Consider the following 27,680-nt stretch of genomic DNA (forward strand, 5'->3'; position numbering starts at 1 on the left):
TTTCCATTTACTCTTCCATTATTTAAGTTACAAATAGAAGTTCCAGTAATTTCTGTTGTTTAATTTGCATAGTTTTCATTCTCTTCTGTAATATTCTTTAATTTTTGTACTTTCAGTTGAAGCATGGCCAACTTCACCTAATAACTCACTACTTTACAGAGGATCTTAGTTACATTAATGGTAGTGTAAAGAACTTAAAGGGAATGACTATCATATGGGAGGGCTGAGGTGAGGGTGAAGAAACATAAGAAGTTATTCAATTTAGGGAACAGAAATACAGGACAACTCTGAGTGTTTTCATCCAAAAAATGTTCTCATTGGAATTGGAGGGCTTGCATGAGCACTGTGCAATTTGGTTCAATATTAAAGTGAATTCAGATTGAGTATGGGTTTAGGTGGAAAATCTGGTACTTCTCATGTGGTAATAAATGTTCTGGCACAGTCGTTCAAGTGAACCAGGGATTCCAAATTACAGAAAGAAGATAATCTCATCCAGTATTCCCAGTTTGTGTGTTGGGACCTTTCTGGACATAATAAGGTGGTAACAGTCAGCAGTATTTCAGTTCCTTCTGAGCTAATACAACTCATTTTCTCCAAGGTGGGGGAGTTGAAACAAAACCAACCAAACCATAAAAAACCCTCCCCACTATGGAGGAACTGAGCTGCTGCCTATTCAACTTAGGTGTTCAAAAAAACCAAAATTGAGACACTGACCAAGCTTTTTTGTGCCCTTGGTATTATGGACATGAAGATGTGCGAGCTTTTAAAGAAGTTTTGTGGAATAAGTGTATATCATGAAGTCCTACCAAGATGACCCAGAGTATCATCAGTCCTGCATTCTTGTATTGTTTTTACCAAATCCTTGTGCAAAGTAAGACAATTCAATAGCTAGCTGTAATATTCCCTACCATTCAACATCAGCAGTGTCTTGAATGTGTTTGCACTTTAGCTTCAACACAAAAATGCTTATCATCCTATTATCTCAAATTTAGAGAGATAAACCACTGTTAGTGGTGAGTGCCTTTAAGAAACTAGTTATGTGCACTGTTCTGTTTGGATTTCCAATCACCTTTGGTATATGATTGCATATGGACATGTCTTGGCAGCCACCAGCATTGTTCCCAAGAGAAAACTTTGATGTAGACATTTTTTTTGGCCCTAATGATAACAGTCACTGACTGTATTCTGTATATTAACTTTCACAGAAAGAGTTCTATTCAGTTTTGTAGCACAGGAGAGTTCAGGGTAGGAGGGAGAGAATAATCACAGTAGAGCCTTTGTAGAAGTTTTTCTACCTACCTCTAATGTTTCTGGCTTGGACATTGCTGTCTGGTAATTTGGTGTAGACAGATTATTTTTATTAGGTACCAGTATTAACAAAGTTGCCTTATATAATATCTGATAGTTAAACAGGAAATTACTTCCTACCCAAGTGAATAATGAGGACTACTTTAGTTAGTCATCCATTTACTGAAAAAATAAATAGGTCCTTTCTTACTTACAAACTTAAATCAGACCTGTAATTTACCTTAATTGCCTGCAGATGGCAGAAAAACTCATGTTACTACCAAACATGCTGTAGTGATTAATGGAGAAAGGTATAACATGAGTATCAAGCTTCTTGCCTTCTTCAGATTTTCTGATGTTGGTGACTCTGCAGATGCCATTATCAAGACCTGAAATAGAAGGGATCTCTTTCTTTCTTAAAAGATTAGTTTTTTTGTTAATTTTTCCAAAATTATTTTATTTTTCTCTGTGTATATATAGATACATAGCTTGTCCACCTTAAATGTGGGTTTTTTATGTATAGATTGTACAGGTTACAGATAGCCCACGAACTAATTACTGTCTTAGTTTTTTCTTCCTTGAAAATAATTGAAAAAGCTGGTTTAAAGAGTTTTGGTACACCACATAATGTTTAGAAATGAGCCTCAGGCTTGCAGGAAATATTATGTATGTTATGCCAGCTCATCCTGACGCTTAATCCATTCATAGAACTTAGCAGGGTAGAAAATACCCAGTTTTGTCTTCACTACATATCAAGGAAATTCATTTAGGGTTTGGTTTTATTGAACATCAGAGCAGTTATAGCAAAGTGCTAAGTGTGGAATCTTAAATACAGTTTGTTTTGAAATGTTCCTATCAAGTGTAGGAAACAGATTGCATCAGGAAGAGCGTTTAATGACTAGTTATTGAAGAAATGCAGTTCTAATAATTGATCATTGCTTACAAGTAAAAGGTTTACAGAGGGATTGCCCTCTATATCAAAGTGTCTGCATGGCAGTGGTAAACTACTCTAGCAGCTTCAGATAATTTTGGTTTGTTACTCATTTAAAGATTGCTTAATTTGGGTGCTGTGAATGAGAAGTAGAGAGAAAAATTGAAGTAGCATTATCTTTTATTTAATTAGGCATTGAAAAGTACACTGGGATTTCCTCTAATCCGATTTGAAGACGCTGTGATTAATCTGGATCCTTTCACTAGGGTCCATCCATATGAAACTCAGGAGTTTATCATGAATGACATTCTGAAACACTTTCAAGAGGTAAGCATCATACAGATTTTATTGTGGCAAAGGCTGAACTTCTGATGGATGAGTTCTCTACTGAGGGTGCAGGAACTCCTTCTTGACTATTAAGTGCTAGTGCTGTATTGCTGCTTTGGTATATGGAGAAATAGCATCACATGCTTCTAAGAAGACCTGCATTTTAAGATGAAACTATTGTTGATCTTAGTGGTATTTGTGTGTTCTTTTCTTCAGTAAAACCGTCTGATTTTGTATATGCTTTTGTTGCAGGTAGGACTCTTTTTTTTTTTTTTTCTTTAATTTTAATCAACCTTACTGGTGTTAACGTGATCTGTAAGTGATATTTCATTCTTCCTGTTAATTTTACAGGAGCTGCTTAGTCAGGCAGCAAGGATTCTAGGTTCTGTGGATTTCCTTGGCAACCCTATGGGTCTGTTGAATGATGTTACAGAAGGTGTTCATGGACTTATAAAATACGGTAATGTTGGTGGTCTCATAAGAAATGTCACACATGGAGTATCAAACTCTGCTGCAAAGGTAATAATTATGGTATTAAAGTTTGCTTAAACAATAAGCAAAAAATAGTCAGGAAACAAGTCAAATAGAATTATTGGCCATCTTTAAATTGCTTTATGTCCTGTTTGTTTTGTAAAAACTGTGTTTGTAGTGTAGATTTTTTTTTTAAAAAGCTTTATATGTACACCTCAGGGATGTCAGAAACCCTGTAGGAGTCAAACCACTCAAGGCCTTATTATTGATAAACATACATTTTGCAGATTTAATGCAGTAGTTAACCAGAGTGAGAACTGAAATTGCTCAAATGTGGCGCCATCTCCTATGTGCAAATGCAAAGTTATATTATGTATATAATAGAGAGAGCGAGCGAGCGCATTATAGAAATTTGGAGTATTTAAGGAGCTACTTAGTATAAGAGTTGTTAACTTTTATTTTTGAAAAGTGATTAAGCTGATGTGAATATCAATTACGCGAATGCTTGAGTTGTTTGGGTTTTTTTCTATGCCACATAGCAACAAACTAAGGAATTCCTAGATTGCTATGTATTTATCTGCATGCTGAACATTCTTTTGTTCTTCTTGATAACAACTGACAGAAATTAATTATATCAGTGTTATCAGTGAAAATAACTGTCTTTAGTGCCTGAGGGAGGTATGATCTGAGTCGGCAGCCAAAAATAGGAAGTGGTTTTGATCATGGTCAATACTGTGCTTGATACTGCACAAACATATGTTCTTGAAATATTTTTCATTACATACATGGTGTGTCAACATGTACTATAAATGAACTTTGTGATCATGGGTAGAACTAGACTAATTCTTCACATAAGGACATGCTGTTAAAATTTGTTTTTTGTGGAAGTTCTTCTTATAATTTTCATTTTCCAAACTGGTAAGTTTGTACATGTATATTATCATGGTTCATCCTTTCAGAACCTATTCCACTTACTGGTATATAAGGAAATCTACTTTTTTCCCCAGGGAAAAGGTAATTCAGGAGTTCAGAAAGTTGAAATGTAGAGTTTGCATAATTACAGATAGCTCAAAACTAACGTTATCAAACCTAGTTAAACTGCCATAGAGATCTGCACTCCATCACCAATTGCATAGCTGTGAGCTTATCTAAGCCAGGTAGTTGGACCATGAGGAAAGACGACATACACCTTCTCTATCATAATTACCTTGTTGCCAGCATTAGCCCATTTTGGACAATTTCTAGAAATTCAAACAAAATACCCTGTTGGTGATATTCCTGTCTTAATCCCATACTAGTTGATTCTGTGGTTATCAGCACTGCAGATACAAGCTTACCCAAGCAATCTGGTAGAAGACTTACCGAGCTTCTGTAAGGCAGTATCCGTTTGTGCAAATGAGTATTTTTGTCCATACTTTCTACTTGTGGTTCTAGTCTCTTGTGACCCATCCACTCCACCCAATAGAGTATGTTTCTTTAGAGTTTCCTTTCTATAAAGTGTTGTTTCCTCATTGCAGTCACATCTGCAGCAACAGTCTCATAAATCTTTCTTTAAAAGGCACGAGCCTTCCTCCGTTTCCCACAAGGGCAAGGTCATTCTTTGAACTTTGGAGTCATTTGTAACCAAGGGTTTTGTGAAGGAAGATTTTCAAAGGCAGAAGGGCAGTTGGATGCTGAACTCTTTTCAAAATTCAACAGGAGCTGAGTGCCTGCTTCCCATTTATACCTTTGAAAATCACCCCATGTGCTATTTATCTGTCTTCCCAGGTATCTTTTTCTTTCTCCTTGATATATCCGAAATGTCTGTGATGCAAGTGTCATGCAGTTCCCTTTTCAAAACTTTTTATATGGATTATATATTTGTCCTTTTGGAACAAGGAGAGAATTATGTCCTTTAGGAAGACTTAATAGTACATTATGGAACTTCTTGATTAATCTTTCTTTCAAAGGATGGATCTTAATTCTGCTACGTAAAAGATAACAGTAAAAAAGGCTCAAATAATCAGGCTGAATTCTTCCCTGTATGTTGCACTGCTTTTAGGCATCTAAATCTGCTAGAAAACTAAGCCAGGAATGTCCATATGATAAAAAATTGACATTTCAAGTACAATTTGTGATGTGTTATGTACATGGTATAGCGTAGAACTTTGTCTTTTACTCCCTTCTACTCTACCATGTATGTACCTTATGATTGTGTCTAGGATATGTGAAGTTTTGGTAAAGAAAAAAATGTGGGGAAAAAAAAATAATTGCAATTGCTCCAGAAAAACATGACTGAAACAGTAGATTATTTTCATCTTGTTATCGGTGCTCTCATAGGTAAAGTATTTTAAAGTATATTTTCACTGCATAAATTTTCACCTGGGCTATAGAGATCCTCATCTTTGCAGCTTGTTCTGTGGAGCTGGTAACTAATGCAGCCAAAACTAGATGAGCCTGTGTTCTGTGTAAAACTGGCCATTTCACTTGTTTTGAGTACCTGACTTTTAAAGTGTCTTAAATAAAAATCTATCTTGGATTTTAAGATGAGTTAGCTTTTAGGGTGTGAGTAGATAGATAAACAAACTTTAATACTATAATCATCACTTTAAAAGTAACACTGCTTGACTGAATTGAAAAGTAAGCTATTTGAGTTGTATCTGGTTTTGTCATTTTATTGCTTTTCTATTTTATAGTTCTGTTGATTATCCCTGTAATGGCTTTTCCATGCATTTCAGAACACGCAGTGGGTAATGCCTTCTTTCAAGTGGAGAGCTGCAGTGTATTTAAGTTGGCACAAAACCTTAGGTTAAATAAAGTTCACTACAGACAGTTTTGTAGTTTTTATCCCTTGGAGACTCCAAGTTCTGTATTTTAAAAAGTTCTTTGATCCTAAATATAGACACCTGAGGGAATTTCATTCCCTCTGAATGGAGACTTCTATAGTTGCCATATGCGTAGAAATGTCTTGCATTCTTGGCATCCACACTTTTTTTTTATTTCCCCCGTTAGGCATGATAGTACTAAATCCTAAATTATTCCTGTTTCAGCGGTTTTTCAATTAGAAATGAATATTGAACGCTGAATTAGTGCATGAACAAAAATGTTCCGTAACTTGTGTTCTCCAAATGGAAAAGTAAGTGTGGTTGTATCTATTGCTGGCAAATAGGTGTTGTGCTAACACAATGAAATTTCTGGCAGTAAAGGATAGAAACGATTAATCAGCTTGTCAATACTGTATGGAATTTTTCTGATTCTTTCAACCATTACAAGGAATTCTATTGTATTCTGAAGTATGAGCACATAACAATATAGTTGTTATGACTCTGCAGCTAGGCTTAGTTTTTCCTCTCTCTCTCTCCCCCTCTCTCTCTGATGGAAATAATTGTTGTGTCCCTCCCTTCCTCCTGAAAAGAATTAATTTAATTAACTTCTTGAAAGAGCTTAATTGTCATATTGAACTTTGGAGCTTCCAGTGAGAAATTTGATTAGGCTTCTTAAAGAAAGGTAAGCCATCAGCCATAGTTGCATTTCCTGGTTAGGCTTTTGTGGAAGCGTGCAGAGTTCTGAGAGGCGGGCTTCCTTAGGCTTGGGAGCAGGCACCTGAGGTGCCAAAACTTGCGTGTAGAGGAGTTGCAGCAAACTGTATGGTTGGTGTTTGTTTTCTTTTATGGCTGACGGAGAGGCACAATGAACTTCTGCCCTGGGCTTTCATTCCATATATTTATTTGAATTCAGTTCAGAGTGATGGCAGAGGTGTTTAAGTGCTTAAGAGAGAGAAGAAAAGAGGTAGAGCATTGGAACCAGGTAAGAAAATTATAAGACTAGTAAGGAGACGAATAATGCTCCAGGTGAGAGTTTGACATGGAGGCATTTGTAGAAAAGGAGCTTGAAAGCAACAGGAAGGGAAATAGGAGTTTTAACCCTCATTGTAAGATAAATCAAAGCAGAATCTCAAGTGGTTGGCAGTGACAGGAAAATAAAGATAACTGAATGGAAAATGAAGAGGAAGTAATAAAGAGATTATTTAAAAACAAATCATGAACAAGTGTTTGACTTCTATGAATGTTAACCCTAACAAAACTGGCAATAAATGAGAAGTGGATGTAGCAGAGCACAGAACATAGGTACAATTTAAGCAGGTTCTGCTCAGGAGCAGACAGAAATGTTTCTAAAGCAGTCAAAGCTGATGGTTCCCTTTTCTTTAAAGTTTCTTAGTTTATGTAACCAACCACTCTTACTTGATACCATTCAGAAGCAAGAACAACTGCCATTCTTGCATCTTTGGAGACAGCATGGTTCAGTAGTTCTAGGAATATTAGTTCAAAATGCAATCTTGGTGACAGGGAACTTCTGACAAAAGCCTTTGTATATGAAGCCTGAGGAAGACGTACATGGTGGTGTTACTCTCAGGAGAGTATTAAACAAAATAGTGAACTGATAATGTAGAAAGATTGTGGTGGCATTTGGGTTCTGAGTTTCCTACCATTCTATATTTTCACAATTTTCTTTTGACTCCCTACTCTAACAACAGAACATGTATCATTACTGTCAGTCTCATACTAGATAGAAATGAGGAAGGCTGGAATACATGTCATCTTTCTGGGCAACTTTACAGATCTGAATTTGCGTTTTACTTTGGGGAAGCTGATGGTCATCCTTTACAAGGGTAGTCTAGGTATTGAAATTGTGGGATTTAGCAGCAACTGCCCTAGATAGTTTTTTTTTTTCCTAGTCCAAGAAGTGATTTATACAGTTCTGGTCAAATGTAGCTTTCTCTGTGTTTTCTTCAGTGTAATGAAGATTTTTCTCCTCCTGTCTTCCCCAGTATTGTGTAGGGGCTACTGCAGCTTGGTCAGGTAATGCATCCAGGTGGCACTGCAGATCATCTTCGGTTTAACTTTCATTTCATTCAAAGATTAGCAGTTCATGTGCAGGTTCAAGTGCTGAGCAGTGAGAATCTGTGTGGAAATGTGCAGATTATGAGATGGAAAGTAATTGAAATTCACAGGCAGAAATTCTCAGTGCTGGGAGGAGCATTATAGATGAGACCACTTCCCCATTTCCTGGCAGTTTTAAAAGGCAGCAAGTTTTATGGCCAATTAGTGACAATCAAAAGTCATGGAAAGTGTCACTTTTTATGTGCAGAACATCTGGTATCTGTAATCAGTATCTCTGAAAGAGGTTTTGGGATAAAGGATCGTCTCTGAGAAGTTTGAAGTATTATTTTGTTCTTCCTGTTTTTCATTTGCACCATGGGATAAAATGTGTGTGGCCAGCATTGTGGTTGAAAGTTTTCTTCACAATTCAGGTTAAATTCAGCCTTTGTTTTACAGAACCTCTTAGACAAAGTGTTTGTGAACACTTTGACTATAGTGTATTTTTATGTGGAAAAATGGGCATGCGTAAGATCAAACAAAAATGGGGATATATTCTATGGGAAGAACTGTTTTGATCTGGACTTGATGTCTTAAATGTGCACATTCAGCATCAAACTGACACATTGGTGATAGCTTTGAATGAGGCTTTTCCAGGAGAAATTATTCAGTCGACAGTGAGAATCCTGCAACAGTGCAACAACTGTAGACAGTGAGATGCTTACCTGTATATAGACATATACAAGTGACCATTTTGACAATTAAAAAAAAGGGGGGGGTTAGAAAGCTTTAAGTTTTACACCTGCTCTAGAGCTTTATTTTGAAGGGTTTTACCAGCTGATTTTCTTGCAAAATAAAATACAGTGTTCCTGTTTTGCTGACTTATTGGGCAGTTAAGTGAAAAAGGAGAAGTTAAAATGTGATATGCAAAATGTTGACAAATCATAAGCTGTGAAATTAGAAATAAACATGTATCATAGAGATGAAATTTGATTTTAACCTACAGTTTTTGAATGGTTAGCATGTCATGAAAACAGGCACATATATCCCATATATCACCATTAGCATCTGAAGGAGAAAAAATGGGGTGTGGGTTTAAAATCAATGATTTCAGTCGTGACAGAAGATTTAACTATACCTCCCTACTGTATATACAAAGTTATATAGTTGTGTAGAATATGTTAAATAGTACAGATTTAAACTTGAAATTCCTTAGCTGTGTATCCCCAAGGAGGGAAAACTATTTTTATATCCAGGGGAGATGGCCAAGGTACCTTCAGAAGCTGTAACTATAGATGATTGGCACCAGTTCCACAGACCCAAATGTGTTGTCCCTCAAAGAGTTGTAGCTATTTACACTGCACATGTGATGGCAGGCTGAATTGACGTGTTTGCATTAGGTTTCCTTCAGAAATCTAATGGAACACAGAAAACCTGTGGATTTTTAAATAGGATCCCAGGTGTGGCCACAGGTGACCATGGCAGAAAAATAAAACTGGCTGGGAGGAGACTTGACTGCTGGGGTGTACTGCTGGAAGGAAATGCCCTGTGCAAATAAGAATCAACAGAGTTGGTGAAGATGATGTTAAAAAGCAAACTTAATCTGCTGCCCTCTGAATAAGTTATTGTTATGTATTAACTCAAGGAACTGGCCTAGATCTCTTCAGGCTTTTTCTCAGGTTTTCAGTATGTAGAGGGTTTTCAAGGAGGGGGGTGGAGGAGGGCAAATAATTCCATTCCCAAAAAATAAACAAACAGGAAGACCTTAAAGCTTTGTAAGAGTTAACGTTGGGGGGAGGGGAATTATCTGTTAAGAGTATTAGTTGTTTAATAAAGCGCAGTTGTCCTCCAGATGAACCCGCCAGTGACTCTGCAATTGGGGTCATTCCAAGTTCACGCTGTGGACTTTTGACTGCCTTCTGTGTCTGTGAAAACAGCCGGCAGTTCCTGCAGGGATCACTCATTCAACCCTGTAACACAAAACTATTGCCAACGGGCACCTGCTGGTGCAGCTTCCCAGGAGGTCCTTGAGGGAAGCTACCCAACTCATCAGGCATCTGGGAGATAAAAACAGTGGGGGCTCCCCTGGGATACCCAGCTAATCAGGCATCCATACAGGCAGCGCATCAGGGGGCTTCACAGATTACCCAGCCAACATGCCGTTGTCAGGATGCATTAGGAAGCTTAGTTAACGATGGGATGTGAGCTAATTAAAGCTCCTTTACTTTGGTTGTATGACATAAGTAGGGGTGGAGAATGCTGCACAGAATCTCAAGAAATATATGTTTGTTCAATGAGAAAAGCTGTTGCCTCCTCTTGGTTGTCAGTAATTTAGAGAGGGTCAAAGTTTATGTCTCTCTTAAAATGAGAAGCTGATCATAGCATTTTGCTGATTTAGTATTTTCTAAATTAAGAGTCTGTCAGTTCTATTCATAGTTCCATTGGACGTTTCTCTCTGCACAATTTGACTTGGTTATAAATGCAATATGGGCTCAGCCTGAACCATCTTTTCTGTTCAGGATTGTATTTAACAGTCGACCTGGGTATGTATTAAAGTGTCAAGGAAAGTATAAAAGTCTATAGCATCTAAATTTAACTGAATTCGCAAACTTCCCTGCTTAAATTCTTAAGAGACTGACAGAAGTCATGGTAAACATGTTTTGTGGAACAGCTTCAGAAAGCTAGACGTTTTGAATCTGACAAACACACACTTGCTATTTTTTCAAATACTTGAAGCAGTTCATTTTTTAGTCACAGTATAATGCACAGTTGACCACAGTGATGTGAGAGGAGGAGGCTGTTTGTCTGCTTACTAGTGTCCAGTTTGTGATATTAAATACATAGTGCCTCCATTCCATAACAATCATGTATTGATTAGTATAGAAGCTGCTCAAAAAGCTATTTTTATGCTAAGTCGCAGAAATGTATTAAATATATCAATCTTGCAGTAAAAGCAAGGAAACTTAGGCTGAATAATTTACCTATACAACTTTCGGTCCCAGTGTACCTAGTCATGTATATCCAGGAATACTGCATGGCTCTTTTTCTTTTTACACTTTCAAAAGAATAACAGCAACATTTGAGGATGGCTAACAGCTCTGAAACTCCTTTTTTTAACCACAAATCCTAGCAGCATATATCTAAGTCTCCTTACCCTAGAAGAATTTTGCCTCCATATAGTGAAATACATGCTTAATTTTGAACTGTTGTATTTTACTGTCAGAAGTCAGTGTAAAACTTGGCTGTAACAGGTTGGAGAGATGTAGGAAATAAAGGTGATTTTAATGATATGGCTAGAAGGCAAGTAACCACAAGGGATTAAACTTACAGATATATATTAAATGTTTAGACCTAGTCCATTGTACTTAATCACTTGACTGAACAGTACTTCCAAAACTTCTGCTCAGCAGGGAAGAGAGAGGATGTGGGGTTTTTTAAAACAAACAAAACAAAAACACAATTCAAAATAAAGTAGCCTCTAGTTTCTAATGCTATCAGTCTACTTGAGTTTATTATATAATTTATAGGTATGTTTTATGTTAAGATAATGGTTTTAAATACATGTATAAAATGTGTGTTGACATTTTATTTTAAATGTATTTAGCTAGTATCTAAAGAAACAGATCATCGTTTCATGGTAAAAAGACATCCTATTAGTATTTTATAAAACTTGTAAAAATAATTATTCTGTGTAAAACATTTTGTACTATATAAGAATGTATATTTTGGGGCGGGGGGTGTCAGTATTCTCCAGCTAATGTTTGCTGTATATGCACTAGAGTTTTACTGTTACGTTCATTCCTTTCAAGCTGTCTGTGCTGTGATGCCTTTTGCTTCTGTTGGTAGTACATGAGAAAGAAGGTAAATGTCAAGGTAGCAGAGAGGAGGAAGACGATGTTCCAAAACCAGTGTTTCTGCTTAGGGCCGTAAGGAAGAACGTATTTAACAGCACTCGCATTCAGAAATCTGATAATAACTGTTCTTCCTTTACCTATCTAGCCTTTGTTTCTTGCAATAAGCAGCTCTTTTCTTTCACATGGACAATTAATTATATTTAGGGGAGTTACTGTTGAAACTGTGGAATGACTTTTAATCATCATGACTAGGGATTTTCGTGTTTCAGAAAGTGTAAGAGTGTGTGTGAGAACTGAAGATGACATAATTCACAGTTTACATTAGACTTTCTAACTTAAATAAATTTTAAATACCCTTTTCTACGTTGCTGAAATAACATACTTAAATTTGTGCTTTGATCTCTGAGAACCAGCTTTTATTATTGGAGCTAAAAGCATGAACATCATCAATGTGTGGTGTTCAGGGTTTTTTTGGAAGGTGGTGGTTTGGGGCGAGAGTTGAAGAGTTCAGCAAAGAACTCCTTTTTAAATTAGCTCTGCAAAGCAGAGATGAGAACTGAGTGAACCCTGCGATTTCTAATTTAAATGCAGTTCGTTGTGAGGTTCGCACAGAAGTTATAACTGACCTATATTTAATTTCATCACTTTCTCCCTTAAAATTCCATCTTGGAATGTTCTACTTTGCTCAGTCAATAATATTTGTAAATGTACCATTCTCTGATGCTAGAATTACAATGGAATGTTTGGACTGAAGTCATAATGGTGTATTTATCCTTTTGGGATGTCCTTAGAGAACCAGGCAGCGCCAAGAGCTTAAAAAGACTTTAAAAGATTACTTAAACCTTATTTCCATACTGTGTGCTTCATGCATCTGGCTTAGAGGGAACATGCAGTACAAAGTCTAGAATTAGTTTTCATTTGCTTTGAATTTTTCTTGTGCCCCATAAGCCTTATTGTTTGGCACCAGCTTTGATTCACAAACACTGTATATGGGTGTTTTTGTTTTTCTTCTATTGCTTGAAACAGCAAAGGGTACATAGTCAGTGGTAAAAGTTTTTGTGGCAAAACTTCCTTAATTATTGGGCCTTTAAAAAGAAAAACACACACACACACACTCCAGAAAAACCCCAAAACATGAGTAGATTGGTTTCTTGTACAGATACTATTTGAGCTGCTTTTGCAGATCATGGTAGATAGTTAATATTGATTGGTGACACTATGTAAACGTAAAACAAGAAATGATGAATCATCTGTTTACTTGAGTCTACAGAGGAGGAGGCTAGGGCCAGTGTGCCCCAGGCTTATGAAAGTGTAATAACATTCTTCAATAATCGTGAAGTGCTGAGAGTGGTTTACATGTCGTTCCAAAGATAGTGTTCACAGTAGCATAATGTCCTGGAATTTGGAGGGAAATGTGAACGTTGTCGTGTTTCACCCTCCTCAGGAGGATCAGTTTATGATAGACCATATAGGCTTAAGTTAATGTAGTGTAGTGGGCCATATTTTCTGCTTGCAGTATATTACCAGTTGGCAGCTTCACATCATACATGAACCAGTGTGGGATGAAAACCAGGGATCAAGTGTCTTCAGAACATAGACCTGGAAGAAGAGGTCAGTGTCCCCCCCATAGAGGGGAAATACAGGAAGTACCATCCGCTTCAGGGACAAAAAGAGTCAGAGGAGAAAGAAGGTATCTGAATGAAGGTGGACAAATGCTCAGATGATTGGAGCTTTTTGGAGAGGTTCTTCTTTTTCTGTCCAGATAGAATGGATGATGCAAAGCATTAAACAGTGCATATTAATGATAAGTTGTAATATTTTTAGTACCTGAAATGACAGAACTTTTAGTTAGTGTGGAAGACCCATACTGTGCTTCATTTGGAGATGTCAGGTTGACAAGTAAAATACCTGCCTTCTCACATGTACCTCCTGTGTAGACTGGCCTCGTTCAGTAATACTTTCATGCCTTTTGTTTAGGAAGCAGGTAACTTATCTTGGCCAATACTGATGTATTGTGTTGCAATGCTGTTTCAAGGAAAAGGATATCTGAAATGGGGAAAAATGCAGAGATAAACTACCAAGTTACTAATTTCTTTTTTTCATCAGCACGTAGACAAAGAACATTATGAAAATTAGGGTAGAGAAGGAAGGAAACTGGTTTTTAGAAGCCCCTTGATTAGTTTCATGTTTGTTCCACAGACTGTTGTATTTAGCTGTGTTGGCATTTACATGGTCTTAAGTAGGCTTTGAAGTTATCAGGTCACACCTTATTAACAAAAGCTAAGGAAGACAAGGGTGGATTGCACTTTTGTTGTCACCTTTGTTTATCTGGAGACTATTTTCTGCATGAATGGGTTAACAGCTCAGTAAGCCACCATCACTGCTCTTCCACAAGTCTTAATATCTTAATCTCAGTATCTAATATTGTGCTTCTCAAAGGAGGTATCTAAAAGCAAGACATTTGTGGGGAAAGAGGCAAGTCTGCTTTTGTGCTTTAACTTGTTCAAATCTCCCGTCAAAGTATAAGCTGGACTTAAACTGCTTAAATTTCTGATGCTTACTCAAGATTCTGATCCTGAAGTAATTTGCCACTGCTGAGTAACTTTTTCTTAACACAGTGATTATAATCTACACATATTAGGCATAAGGTGTTGTGTGGGTGTTTGGTTGGGGGTTTTTTTATGTTAGAAATCTTTAATTTTCCTTTTTGTATATCTAGATGCAATCCTGTTTGCTGAAACACGCTTCAGAAACCATCTCAGGGAAAGTATTTGTGAGGTGCACAGAAAAGGATGGTTAAAAATTTCTGATACCCAGCAGTTATTTGTGGTATTACCTGTATTGGGTAATGAGAGAGATGACATAGTTCTTGTTCAGATCATGAATCAGGGTAATGCTGACACTACAGTCTGAATCTTTATTGCAAATAAGGGTCTAAACTTCATAGCAGAAAATGGTGAGTTGCTCACTTACCTAGCAGACCTTAACATGACTTGCTAGTGCCTGTGAAATGCCTCAGTTGTTTTATCTTAACTGGCGTTTTACCTCTAATTAGCAAACTTGATCATGTTACACTCTGTACCTCAGAGCAGGAAAAGTGCTGCAATGGTCCCCAGCTGGAAATTGTTCAGAAGGGACCTATTCACGTGTGTTCATTGAGGTAACCCATTGTTTTAGGTACAAATGGTACAGATGGCTACAAAAGTTTGGCTTCAGTCTTTGTTTAATGAGGCCAGAAAACAAACAGTACTGGGGAGGAGGGAGGAGGAGGCGTGTCAAAAAGTAATTCAACATGAAGTTCATGTTTTGTAATTAATGTGTGTTGATTTTAGATTTTGTCACCCAAGTCAAGGCAAAGTGGAAACATTTCATGGTACATTCGGTACATTAGAATCCTTAAATTGTTCTATTTACAGCTGTAATTCAGTGTTATTTTCTAAATAACAGAAAAAATGTCCCCATTTAACTTTGGTTTTACAGTTAATGGAGACTTCCGTTACAGTTAATGGAGTCATCTTTGGAACTGTGTGCATGTGATTCTTTTCTTTTTTTTCCTTCTTACTAAAAGAATAATCTATCACATTAAAATTCTTCCTATATGCTGAAACAGAATTTTTATTGACTCTTAGGTGTCAGATTCACAGAGGAAGGAAAATCTGAGGAAAGACTAGATTGTATTTACTGGGAAAGCTGGTATAGTGGAGCTGGCAGATTGGGGGGGGGGAGCCAAAGCTGTAAGGAGAGCTTACTAATTTTGATCAGTACTAGTGAGTTGGTTTATTCTTGCTGGCTGGTTGTCCAAACATGCACTAATGTAACTTTCAAAATGTGTTCTTGAAAAATCATTTTCAGGCCTTGACAGATTCCTTAATGAGGTTTGAATTTTGAAGGCTTGTTGAGCCTTTTAATTTTTATAGCAACTACTCTAATCCTCTTAAAGCAAAGGTTTTGTCCAAAGTTTTTGTCCAGAAAAAAAACCACCTTAAACACAGTTAATAGATAGCTTCAGGTTGGTTTGTATTTCTAGGCTAATTTAAAAAAAAAAAAATCTACATTAAGTTCACAAAGAGGTCAGAAGTAATTCAGTCACTGATCACTATGTTCTGTTTAGTGTCCATATGATGAAGGCACAAGAAGGGTCGTGGAGTTTAATTTTTGTTCATGTTGTTAAAGTCTACTTGTTTAGATAATTGGAGCCACTGGACTAGTTTGTCTTTGAGCTGGAAAGAAGTGTCTAAAACTAGGACATCATGTGATTAGTAAAGAAGAAATGCAGCCTTGGGAAAAAATGACAAAAAGGAGGGGAACTTCATCATTACCTCAAGCACATAAATTAACTGTTTGTCTTATTTCTTTTTTAATCTTTATTGTATTAGAATCGGAATTTCACACCAGGTTTTAGTTGGCTTCTGGTGCACACCTTTATCACAGAGGGGTTTTTAGCATAACTAATACAGATGTGAAGGAGATAGTACATGCCACAAAGCTAAGCTGAGCAATGGAAAGGGCAGCGTCCATATACAGCTCTTAAACTATGAAGTACTTGCGTAGAGGAGCTGTGATCATGCAGGACAGCAAGGATTTCACCATTGCTACAGCTATCGAGTATCTTTGACATTCCTGTGGCACCTGGTACATTCCCCAGCCCTAGTCAAAGACACAACAAAGCATTAAATTATCTTTCCTTTGGGGCAGGGGGAAGTTTGTTATTGAAAGGAGAAGATTGTAAGAATGCCGATGGTAGTTGAGGGAGGTACAGGAGGTGACCGACTACACGTAACCAAAAAATGGCTAGGTTTTGGAGGTAATTCCAGGCAAATGCCTGCTAGGAATCTTTTTCCATAATAATATCCTGAATATGAGGTAAGGTTTCAGGGTTTTTTGTCTCCTTGCCTCCCTCCCTCCACCAAGCTTCTGTTTTATATCTGATTACATCAAACTAAAGGTCAACTGACCACAATAGATCATTTTTATTTGGTGCTTTTTCATTGACTCGTACTCAGTAGTGGTCAGAGTTCTCAGAACAAATCCTGTTTGGACTTAGTTGTCGTCTTTTCTTGCAAGTATGTCTCAAGTCTTCCCCCATACCGTTAAAGGTAAGGAGTAAAAACGCTCCGCACACACATTGAGGGTTCCCCTTAGACTTTTTACAGTGTATAATAGTACCTGTGAAGCTCACTGGCATAGCCATCTTTCACTGGATCACATGGCCTGGCTCCCCCACCAACTCTTTTCACAATAGAGCCATTTCTATATTGTGTTACTAAAAAGAATTTAATTAACTCCTTCAAATGTTCTAGTTTCATGACAGGCATATTTGCCTTGAAGCTTTTCACATATCTTTGCAGAAGAAAAGCTTTGTATCTAAATAACATTCTTGTGAGTTTTTGAAAGGTTACAGTTGGGTCACTGGCACTTCTTTTGGTACTTCTTTCACAGACTTCATTTATTTTGACTTGACCACTGCAGTTGGGCACCTACTTGGGTTTTGACTGTCTCGTCAGGATTTAAGTTACACCAGTGGAAAGCACAGGCTAATGTACTTCAGAGCTTTCTTTGTGGCAAAAAAGCTGGAGTGAGTGTGTACGTGTAACAAAATGAGTTGTATAAATCTGTATTTCACAACTAGAATCTATCAATTTTCTTCAGTAAATCTACAGAAGAGAAACACCTTTTGTTCTTTTAATAACAGAAAAGGTTTCTCTTTTGCAGTTCGCTGGGACCTTGTCAGATGGTTTGGGAAAGACAATGGATAACAGACATCAGACCGAACGAGAATACATTCGGTATCATGCTGCAACTAGTGGAGAACATCTTGTAGCTGGAATCCATGGACTTGCACATGGTAACCCTTAGCTGTAATTTTAATTTGTTTCTCTCTTAAAAGTAATGATCAGTTTGAAAAGAACAGTTTGTATTACTCTTGGGTGATTATTTGAAGCCAGGGAAGTGGAGCTATCATAGGCTTTATGTTTGAATTTGAATGCTTGCATGTTAGGGTGGGGGGATTATTTTTTAAGCTGACAGAAACTACATTTAAGAAGAAGGTCTTTTCACATGCAATTGTACATAAAAGCTTGTTTGCAAATTAAAATGAAATTTCAAAGAAAGTTCATCCAAAACTTCAATTTCTTTGTAGAGACATAAAATACCCATGCAAACAGTCTTTTTGAGGGCCAGACATTAACATAAAAATGAGTATGGCTGGATTGTAGCTTTCTTATGTTTGCTTTTGGTTCCAGAAACCTGAGTTTCCTCAGAATCAGTACATCAGTTTAAAGTTACATTTCACCAGTTGGGTCGTTTTGCGGTTTTGTTTTCGGTTTTTTTAAGTCTACTAAGAACTAGAGAAATAAATTTGTGTAAAAGGCAGTGAACTAGTCTTAATTTGGCCAGAATCTCACATCAATTTAGTTCATGATTTATCTGTTGAAGAAAGCTAAATCAATACAAGCCAAGTTTAAATCAAATATTTATATTTTCCATCATCTTGACTCAGTTTGTTTAAATGTCATTCGTTCAGTGCAACTGTTGCAGCCTGTGTAAAAATAATCTGGCTTTCACTAAAGTGGCAATCTCTTCTGTGCTGAGCAAAAGTCTTTATGCTGGACTTCTGTCATAAAGAGACACTGTAGGTATTTAAATGCATCATGAGAGAGGTTTTTCTCACAACGGTGTGCTGTAAAGTCTGATATAAATTATATTGGTAGAAATGTAGGAAATCTGAAATACATCAGTCTTTGCTGAAAAGTCAATTATAAAAAAAATTGTGTTGTATTACGCAGTTATTAGGGGACTGTTTTAATTCTGTAGAGTTTTTAAATGCTTCCCATTCAGTTGCTTTCAAAAAAGCAAATAACTTAAATCCTTTCTGTCCTGCCCATGGGTCAGGCCAGTCCCAAGCACAAATCCAGGCTGGGCAAGGAGTGGATTGAGAGCAGCCCTGAGGAGAAGGACTTGGGGGTGTTAGTGGGTGGAAAACTGACTGTGAGCCAGCAACGTGCGCTCACAGCCCAGAAAGCCGCCCGTGTGCTGGGCTGCATCCAGAGCAGTGTGGCCAACAGGTCAGGGAGGGGATTCTCCCCCTCTGCTCCGCTCTCGTGAGACCCCCCTGCAGTGCTGGGTCCAGCTCTGGGGGCACCAACATCAGAAGGACACGGACCTGCTCGAGTGGGGCCAGAGGAGGCCACGAAGATGCTCGGGGGGCTGGAGCACCCCCCTGTGAGGACAGGCTGAGAGAGTTGGGGGGATTCAGCTGGAGACGAGAAGGCTCCAGGGAGACCTTAGAGCGGCCTCCCGGGACTTAAAGGGGCTACAGGAAAGGGGGGAGAGATTCTTGATCAGGGGTGTAGGGATAGGATGAGGGGTAACGATTTTAAACTGAAAGAGGGGAGATTTAGATTAGATATGAGGAAGAAATTCTTCCCTGTGAGGGTGGTGAGGCCCTGGCCCAGGTTGCCCAGAGAAGCTGTGGCTGCCCCCTCCCTGGAAGGGTTCAAGGCCAGGTTGGACGGGGCTTTGGGCAGCCTGGGCTAGTGGGAGGTGTCCCTGCCTGTGGCAGGGGGTGGGACTGGATGGTCTTTAAGGTCCCTTCCAACCCAGACCATCCTGTGATATAGGAATTATATAAATAAATATAGGAGTTAACCATAAATTATAGTTACTCAAGAGAAGTGACTTAAATACTTCGTGCTTCTTGAGTTTGGATGTTAAGATGCTGCCTGGTCTGTACTTCAATTACAGACCTTGAAAGAGTACGTGGCTGCTGAATGCTGAAAGCCAAACGGTGGTAAGCGTTTCTGAATGAGTGCTTAAGCCAGTTCACTACAAATTGTGATACTCTAATCATGGGGATGTGAAATCTGTAAAGCATGTTCTCAGATAACACGAACTGTTCCAAGTTTTTTTGAAGCCTCCCTCAGTAGGTTCCTGATTTCTTCAGAGCATTCAGATTCTCAGCAACGGAAGTGTGCACAGAAATGTCTGTTGGCAGCATCAAAGTTAAAATCACACAATGCCAGTTTAAAATAATCTATTTTTTCCAGTGGAGAAATGCGCTTTTCTATTTTCTGTCCTAAATTGTATAAGCTTTTGTGGTAATACAATTTTGCCACATTGTAAGCAACTGCTTCACGTCAGGAATAGATGAGGACTGCTTGTGTAAATACAGCTGGGAAATAGAATAGAAATATTTTAAAATATACATATAATGAAATCAATTTTTTCTGTGGGATATTACTGTCTGTATATGCGTGTGTGCAGTACGTACACAAAGTATGAAGTTATTAGCTAATGTAATCAGTTCTGAAACAGTTTTTATATTACATTAAATGCACAGTACGTTTCTGTCAAGCTTGACAGTAAATCATTTAGGCAGACAGCATCAGCTGTGACAAGATTCTGTAATTTTTATAGTCAATACTTCTGGCCTACTTTGCTGTTCTTGTCTTTGCTAGGTATCATTGGAGGATTGACAAGTGTAATAACTTCAACAGTTGAAGGTGTGAAAACTGAAGGAGGTGTCAGTGGTTTCATATCAGGCCTTGGGAAAGGGCTGGTTGGCACAGTAACCAAACCTGTGGCTGGAGCTCTGGATTTCGCATCGGAAACTGCACAGGCAGTGAGGGACACGGCGACCCTGAGTGGCCCCAGGTCAGTAAGCAGTTCATATTTCTGATCGATATTACCTGCTGTGATTTCTGATCTGGTTATCTTTCCTTACCCAAAGAAGCAGTAATTTAATCAAATTTACTATGAGCTACTATTAATGTAGCCCATTTCTTTCAATTTGCTTTAATGGATGGTATTTGTTGATACTATAACAAGAGTGAAATTTGCATGGAAGAGCTGCAACATAAAATAGGAGTTATTAAGCTACAGCTTTAGATTAAAGCAACATTTTTAAAAGGCTACATGTAGTGAGGTTAAACTTGCTACCATGGAGTCCTTACGCAGAGTTGAAATGGAAGAGTTCTCCCTGCTGTACCTCCATCTTCCATTTAGCTGTGGAGAATAACAGCTCTTCAGTGGTTTGAAGAGTTCTGGCATCAATATAGTGTCATGATCTTCTAATTTTCATTTTGTCCAGTAGCTCTCACTTACAGAAAGTGTGGATGAGTGCCCTTCTGTCCACATGCTCCTCTGTTTACCCATACATATGTGGATGTTAAGTGTCAGCACAGCAGGACAGTGCTTTGGCTTCCTTCCTGTGTCCAGTTACTCGCATCATGTGGTCTCTACAAAATAATGATGATTGTTTAAAGTAAATGAATGTTCGTTAGCACTGACTGTGAATGTGGAAGAGGGAAAGGGCCGAGTTCTAAAAAGGCTGCTCTGGGAGAAGATTCTTTTTACTCTTTGTGGCCAAGAGTTTACTTTATATGATAGTACTGTGCCAAGAAGTGGTGGTGTGTGTACGTGAGATCCTGTGTGCTGAAGAAGTGAAAGAAAATCCGAAGTAAATTTTTATTGTCAGAAAGCTTAGAGAAAAATGTTTGCAAAATGTTGGGGTTTCTGGTTGTTTTGTCTTCCCATTAGGCTTTTCCATTTCCTGTGTTTTATTATGCCACGCTTGGAATCCTGAAGTGTCTACCATCAGTGCTTCACTAAAGAGCAGTAAGCCTGATGAAATGTGAGTGAGGTGCAGGAAACTTTGAAGAATAAACGTAGGTGTACTTTGTTGTGAAAATGGAAGTGTTTACATGTATATCTCTTACCTCTTTGGTACTTAACTTGATTTGTAAAACCAAGAGGTCAAGGATTACAGTTTGGTAAATTCATAGGCTTACACAAAATGACATGAGAACTCTTAAGTGCATCCCTGGAAAACACATCTACTGGTTTGCTTGTACAGGTCTTAATTTTGTGACTGTACAGATTGAGTGATTTAGTTAAAGGTGGGAAGAAACACACCTGGCTATATTGTTAGTTGTCTTACTACTTGAACTGTGTTTTTATTATAGTTTGTTTCAAGATACATATACTTAAAATTAATAGTTCTGTGAGATGCAGCCTTTCACAGTAGCAGTGATGTTATCAACAGTTGACAAATTTGATAGAAACTGGGAAAGGGAGAGCCTCCAGCCAGCCTTATCTCTGGCTTGGGTTTGCCTGTGTGACATATTTCCCTTTAAGTTGTTAACTGTCAATTAAGGGAAGAGGTTAAGGCGGATGAGCTGAACCACATTTTTTGCTTCCACTAGATTCTGAAATACTGTTGTCATAGACGAGCACTGTGAAATTATTTTAGTGTCTGCACACACTCTGCAAAAAGTTTCTGACCCAGCAACCTTCAGCAAGGAAAAAAAAAACCCACCACCAAAAAGAAAAACCTTTCTCAATTATTACACTTCTCCAGTCTGCAAAATCTGATCAGAACTTTTTTTAGATAAACAAATGTACTTGAGAATATGTAGATAATGTAGGAGGGGAAAAAAACCCACACCACCACCTATAAGCAACCTTGCACTCATGATTTGTTTGGTAAGGGTTTTTTTAATGTGCTTATATAATGAAGCAACCAAATTGTTCTTTCGGGGGTATAAAAAAAAAATAACAACCAAAGGATTTGTACATTTTTTAGACTGCTGTGTACCAATATCCCCCTGCTGCATTTGTTAACTGTTCAAATATGTGTGGTTTGGAATCAAACTGGAACAGTGTTCCAAACCCAAGTTACTGGCTCCGGTTGAATATTCTGTTTGAGCATGCTGGGCCATGTAGACTCTTCCAAGCAAAGTGCACACAAACAGCTAACCCTGATGAGTGTAAGTTTATGGCAGTGACAGATCTCAAGTGTAGTTTTGAACGATTGAAGAATGTGAGTGTTAATAAGCATGGTAAGAGCCATCTTGACCTTGAGACTGACAGCGTAAGTGCAAGTTTCCAGTACTGGTGCAAAGTCGAGTCAACCAGTTAATTACAGTTGCATTTAAATAGTATGGTACGTAACTGTAAATTACAGGCCTTTTGCAATTCTCTAATTACATGGTTGAATTTTTAAAAAGCCCGGAATTTTTAAGCTGCTTGACTTAAACCATTGGATCAGTTTTGAGTGAGATGAAGAATTTTAATTGAGGTTGTAGGTTTTCCTGAAAGGCATGTTCTAATTCCAGCGAAGTTACTGAATTGAACAGAGCACTGAGGAAGACTCTGTAGCCTGTGTTACTGTGATCATGCTACATGGATGTTAAGTCTCTTTTGGCCTCAAAATGTTGGGACTGATGCAGCTAGCACAAACCATGTGTTCGGAACATGGAGCCAAACTAAGACGGCTGAGATGCAGACGATGGCTTTATAGCTTATGGTGGTAGTTTAAAAGTACAAGAAAATATTTTTTAAATCTGACTTTAAGCTGGACTTTTTCAAGGCTAATCTTATAACTTATTATGTAATCATATAATTTATTATGCTTGTTATTTATGAATAAAGCTGCCTTAATACTTTTAAATTTTAATGCAGAGGAGAGCATTAAAATAGTTGTTGACAATGCAACATACATCTAATTTATAAATAGTTAATGCCTGTGACTCGATACCTTTTTTTTGAGCGGGTTTTATGTGTTCCAAGTACTCCAGTGTCACATACAAGAGTTCTGATTATTTCCATATTTGTCATATACTGCCAAAAATCTTAAAGACCAGTTCAAAACAGGAAAGCTGTTATGTCTCTAGATATGCTTGGAAAGCTCTCTCCTGCAAACGTGTTTTAAGTCCTAGTGCAGCACAAGTAAAGAACATTTATATTTAGATGTGTGCGTCTAACTTAACAAGTAGTGCAGGAAACTGCCATTATGGCTTTCTCTCAGGCTTCTGCCAGGTCAGTCCAAGTTTGAGATTATTCTTGAACTGTTGCTGCGAGGGTTTGTGTTGTTTTCTGATAGTCACAATGTGAAACTCAGAAGTAAGGAGATAACTTCATGACCTACCCGCTTCTAATGAATTCTGTCAGGGAACTAGACTGTGTTACTTAAGAATAGTTTGTGATTGGCAAGCCATTATGGTCACAGAAAATTCTCATGTAAATGTTTGATACTTTTAAATGTAGTTCACCTGGAAGGAAGCAGCCTGCACTAGTTGTTCTTTTGTTCACCACTTTCATTGCATCACTGGGAAAGGTGCAGTGAGGTTGCAAAGTTTGAGACAATGTCAACAGCAGGTGATACTAATTTTTTCTTTTGCCCTTCTGCATCCATCTCTCTCTTAGCTATGATTTCAATTGTAAAGTCAAAAGCAGCAGACTCGAGAGCATGAGTATCAGTGACACTGAGTAGTAGAAGATATGTACCTAATCGTATGGAACACCAGCTCAGCTAATAGAGTGCAAAGAGTATATTCTCAAGGTTCTCAAGTTTTAAAGATAAATATTGCTTGAACCTTAACACCTCTGTATGTGTTCCAGATTCTGTCCTGACCTTGGACTTGATCTAGATGTGACTTCAAGAGTCTTTACAGTAATATCAGGCATGTATGGGCCACGACTCTGGTGGACGAGATGTTGTTATTCTCCTAATGAGCCCTTCCTAAGATTTTCCTAGAAGCCAGAGAGAAAATATATTTATCGGCTAGTATTCATTGTGTTGTATAAATCTGGAAATGTTGCATACAGGACAGTTTAGCTGATTTATTGGTCTAATCTGCAAATTACTTGGGCAGTGTGATTTCCTTCATATCCTCTTTCTTCCCAGTGGGATAACAGGTCTTTGTAATGAACTGTTTTCTCAAATGCTCTGTTTTCTTTTGAGCAACTTCATCCAGTTTACTGCTGTGGCACCCTGTTAAATGGCTCTTCCTCAGTGTTAGCCCTACCTCCCATCTTCAGTCACTGCTGAACTTGATTTTATGGGTTTACATTCTTCTGTCATTAGTCTATCCAGATTCTTCCATTGCTGTTGTTGAGTTCCTTTGAAATCCCCCCAGTCTGTAAGTTCCCATCAGTAGTGAAAAGGGACCGTCATATCCCTGTTCTGTGACAAGCTGTGCTCTGCAAGTCATCCAAAATTGTATTGGCTGGTTTTACTGCCACATCACATTGCAAATTGATATCCAGTTTTCTGCTTGCTCTTTTCCCCCCAAGAGTTTGGTTTTTTATGTTTTGCTTTATTTTACTGCTTTGCAAATATCTCCTTGTCATTTAATATTTGTGTTCTGGATTATTTTTCCCCAGATGAACCAGGTTGCAATTTTGTAGGTTGAATCTCATTTCATTTCCTGCCATATTTCTGACCTCTTCAGGTTCTTTAGTACTTCACTGTCCTCACTGGAGTTTTAAACGCCTCTTAGTTTGTCCTCTCCAAATATAATTTTACATGCTGCTTTTACTAGATCCTTGAAGTTAAGCAAGCCTGGTTTTGTGCCCACACATTTTGCAGCACCTCAGTAGACGCTTCTTCCTGCTTTAATCATTTTCTGTTACCAGTCTCACCTGCTCAATCTTCTCCTGTTAGGTTTTAATTTATCACTGGTAACTTTGTGTAGTTCTGTTGGAGATCCTGTTCTGTTCCTCAAATGTCTACTCTTGGTTGTTGTGTAAGTGAATGTAGATTTTCTTGTGGGGGAAGTTCTTCAAACGGCAGCCCTCTCCTCTTCGGTATGGATAATTTCATCTCGAAACTTTTAATTTTTTTTCTGAAAGTGCACCTCGGCTATTTTAGTTTCCTAACTAGAAAGATACAATAATCCACCATCTAAGACCTAAAATGATTTCTAAATAAATGAAGCTACCCTTAAGAATGAACAGAAAACAGTTCTCTATTCCTTTTGCCTATTCAAAGAGTGCTTCTTACTGCCATGAGACACTTCTGGCTTGTGCTTTTCTACAGCTTTCTGTAAGAATGATTTATTTTTTTTTCTTGCCCTTATTCAGAATTATTTTCCAAAAGAATGACTCAGATGAGAAAGAAGTGCAGTCTTTCCTAGACTACACAGAAGCAAGTCTCACATACTACACATCAAGAAACTAATAGGGGTTTTTGTCAGAAAAGTCACAAGTAATGATTAAATTTGACTGTGAGTGCAATCCTGTCAGGATCACTTTGTATATTCACTCCACTGGTCTGTTTCCCCACAAAGCTCCATGGAAGGAATTGAAGCAGTTGAGGCATGCGGTAACTCCGCTGGAGTGCCTAAAAGCATGAGAATTGAGGATGGAGTGCAGTGCCATCCCACATTTCACTGCACTTCTGCATCTCTGCATACTCACACAGTGACTAATCCTAAAGAGGTCACTCTGTAGTTAATAAAATTTATTATTTCAAGAAATAAAAATATAATTTTCAAAGCGATCTGACTTTAGAAATGAAGGATAGTAGAGTTAAGCCCAAGAACTTCTGTGTGTGAGACAGAAATATGGGGGTGAGCAGCTTTTCTTTCTTTTTTTCTGAACCCTCCTCCAAGACTGACAGGCTGGCCATCTCAGTTTTTTCCCTTTGCCTTCCCCCTCTAGGACAAAAAGCTCAAGGACAATTACTTAGAAGTGCAGCCTCCATTCTTCACAATAAAGCTGGATTTTCTATGCATGGTTGAAGAAAATAACTCTGATGCATGTAGTTTTAGGATATAAAAAAGAAAGATGAACCTTTAAAACATTCAGTTCACTTAGACTCTACAATAAAATACAACTATAATTCCAGAGCTGCACATACAATAATGTCACAGTTTTCAGACCAATACATTGTTCATTGTAGGAAAGCACTGTTCGCTGCTCAGCACCCAGCAGAAGTCCAGATGATGTGGAGAATCCAAACTCTGCACTAATATATCCCTCTCCCTTTCTCTTTTAGAGGGTTGACTGGACATCAATTGGTCCCCGCTGTAAAACCAGACTAAACACCTTTTTATGCATTGCTGCAAACACCTTGCTTTACACCTGAATAATGTTTCCAGGAGGTTATCGCTAGGTATCTGCATTACTAGATACCATCTATATTTGGAATATTGGTTGTCTTTGTCCCCTTTTTTGAACTTGACTCAATTTAACTATTTGGAAGGAGTGGAAGAAAAAAACCACAGTGTTTGGACCTACAGCAGCAACATAATATTTCATTAATACTGTATAGATGTGGTTACTTTCACATCTGCTGTGTATTAATGTTTTTAAGTAATAGGAGATTTTAGAAAAAAAATAAGCAATTACTGGCTTGCATTAGGCAATGTTTAATCATACAGGCCTTACGTTTTACATATATTACATCTGATTAGCCTCTGGAGCTTACGAGCCAGACTTTGAGTAGCAGGGTCTGAGACAGGAAAACCTGAAAACAAACACCTTACCTATTTGTAAAAGGGCACTTTTTTAAGCCCAGGGGTTAAAGTTGCTGAGGCTGTTCGTTAGAGCTCCCCTTTGCATTTTACTTCTGGGTTTTTATGCACCCTACCTATTAGCAAAGAAGTTCTAGATGGTTTAAATTCCAATAGGGAGTGCTAAGCCTTTAGGTAAAACTTGTGTAACTTCTTTCGTTTAAAGCCTTTTCGCTTTGCCATGGCAGAATGTATTCTTACTGTTAAAACTCGACAAAAGCCTGGTTTAAGAAAACTGTGCGGTCACTGGGTTCACCATCAGTAACATGTCTGTTGACATTAAAAATGGAGACTTTGAGGGACTGAACTGTCATTCTAAATACCAGCATCTATTTTGTAAGTAAGAAAGATTTTCCACTAAAACATTTGTGTTTAACTTGACATTTGAGGGCAGAAACCCTGGATGCATTCAAACGGTTGGTTAAGGGACAGGAAGGGGCAAAGGCTCTGGAAGGGAATGTCACGAGGGGAGGACAGATGAGTGAAAATGGAAGACATTAAAGTGAATAATGCTGAGTAGTTAGCCGACCATAAAATGTGAAATGATGTTTTTCTTTATATGTCCATTCATTATTAGCAACAAATAATTTCAAAAAGATGAATGACTACAGAGTCGTTACTGTGATAGTCTCCACAAAACCAAAATATTTACTAGTGC

At 37.9% G+C, this 27,680-nt stretch overlaps 1 protein-coding gene across 10 annotated transcripts in view; it reads left to right on the forward strand.

Moving 5' to 3' along the window:
- The window catches only part of VPS13D (vacuolar protein sorting 13 homolog D), a 108,718-nt gene that overhangs the window by 63,526 nt on the left and 17,512 nt on the right, over positions 1-27,680 (forward strand). For all 10 annotated transcript variants that reach the window (XM_074893071.1, XM_074893078.1, XM_074893073.1 and 7 more), the window contains 4 exons: positions 2,411-2,545; positions 2,897-3,064; positions 17,439-17,571; positions 20,183-20,378. In XM_074893071.1, the coding sequence (XP_074749172.1) occupies positions 2,411-2,545; positions 2,897-3,064; positions 17,439-17,571; positions 20,183-20,378 (632 nt within the window). The remainder of the gene's footprint in view (positions 1-2,410; positions 2,546-2,896; positions 3,065-17,438; positions 17,572-20,182; positions 20,379-27,680) is intronic.

This window comes from Strix uralensis, chromosome 23, assembly GCF_047716275.1.
Source record: "Strix uralensis isolate ZFMK-TIS-50842 chromosome 23, bStrUra1, whole genome shotgun sequence".
Taxonomy (NCBI): Eukaryota; Metazoa; Chordata; class Aves; order Strigiformes; family Strigidae; genus Strix; species Strix uralensis.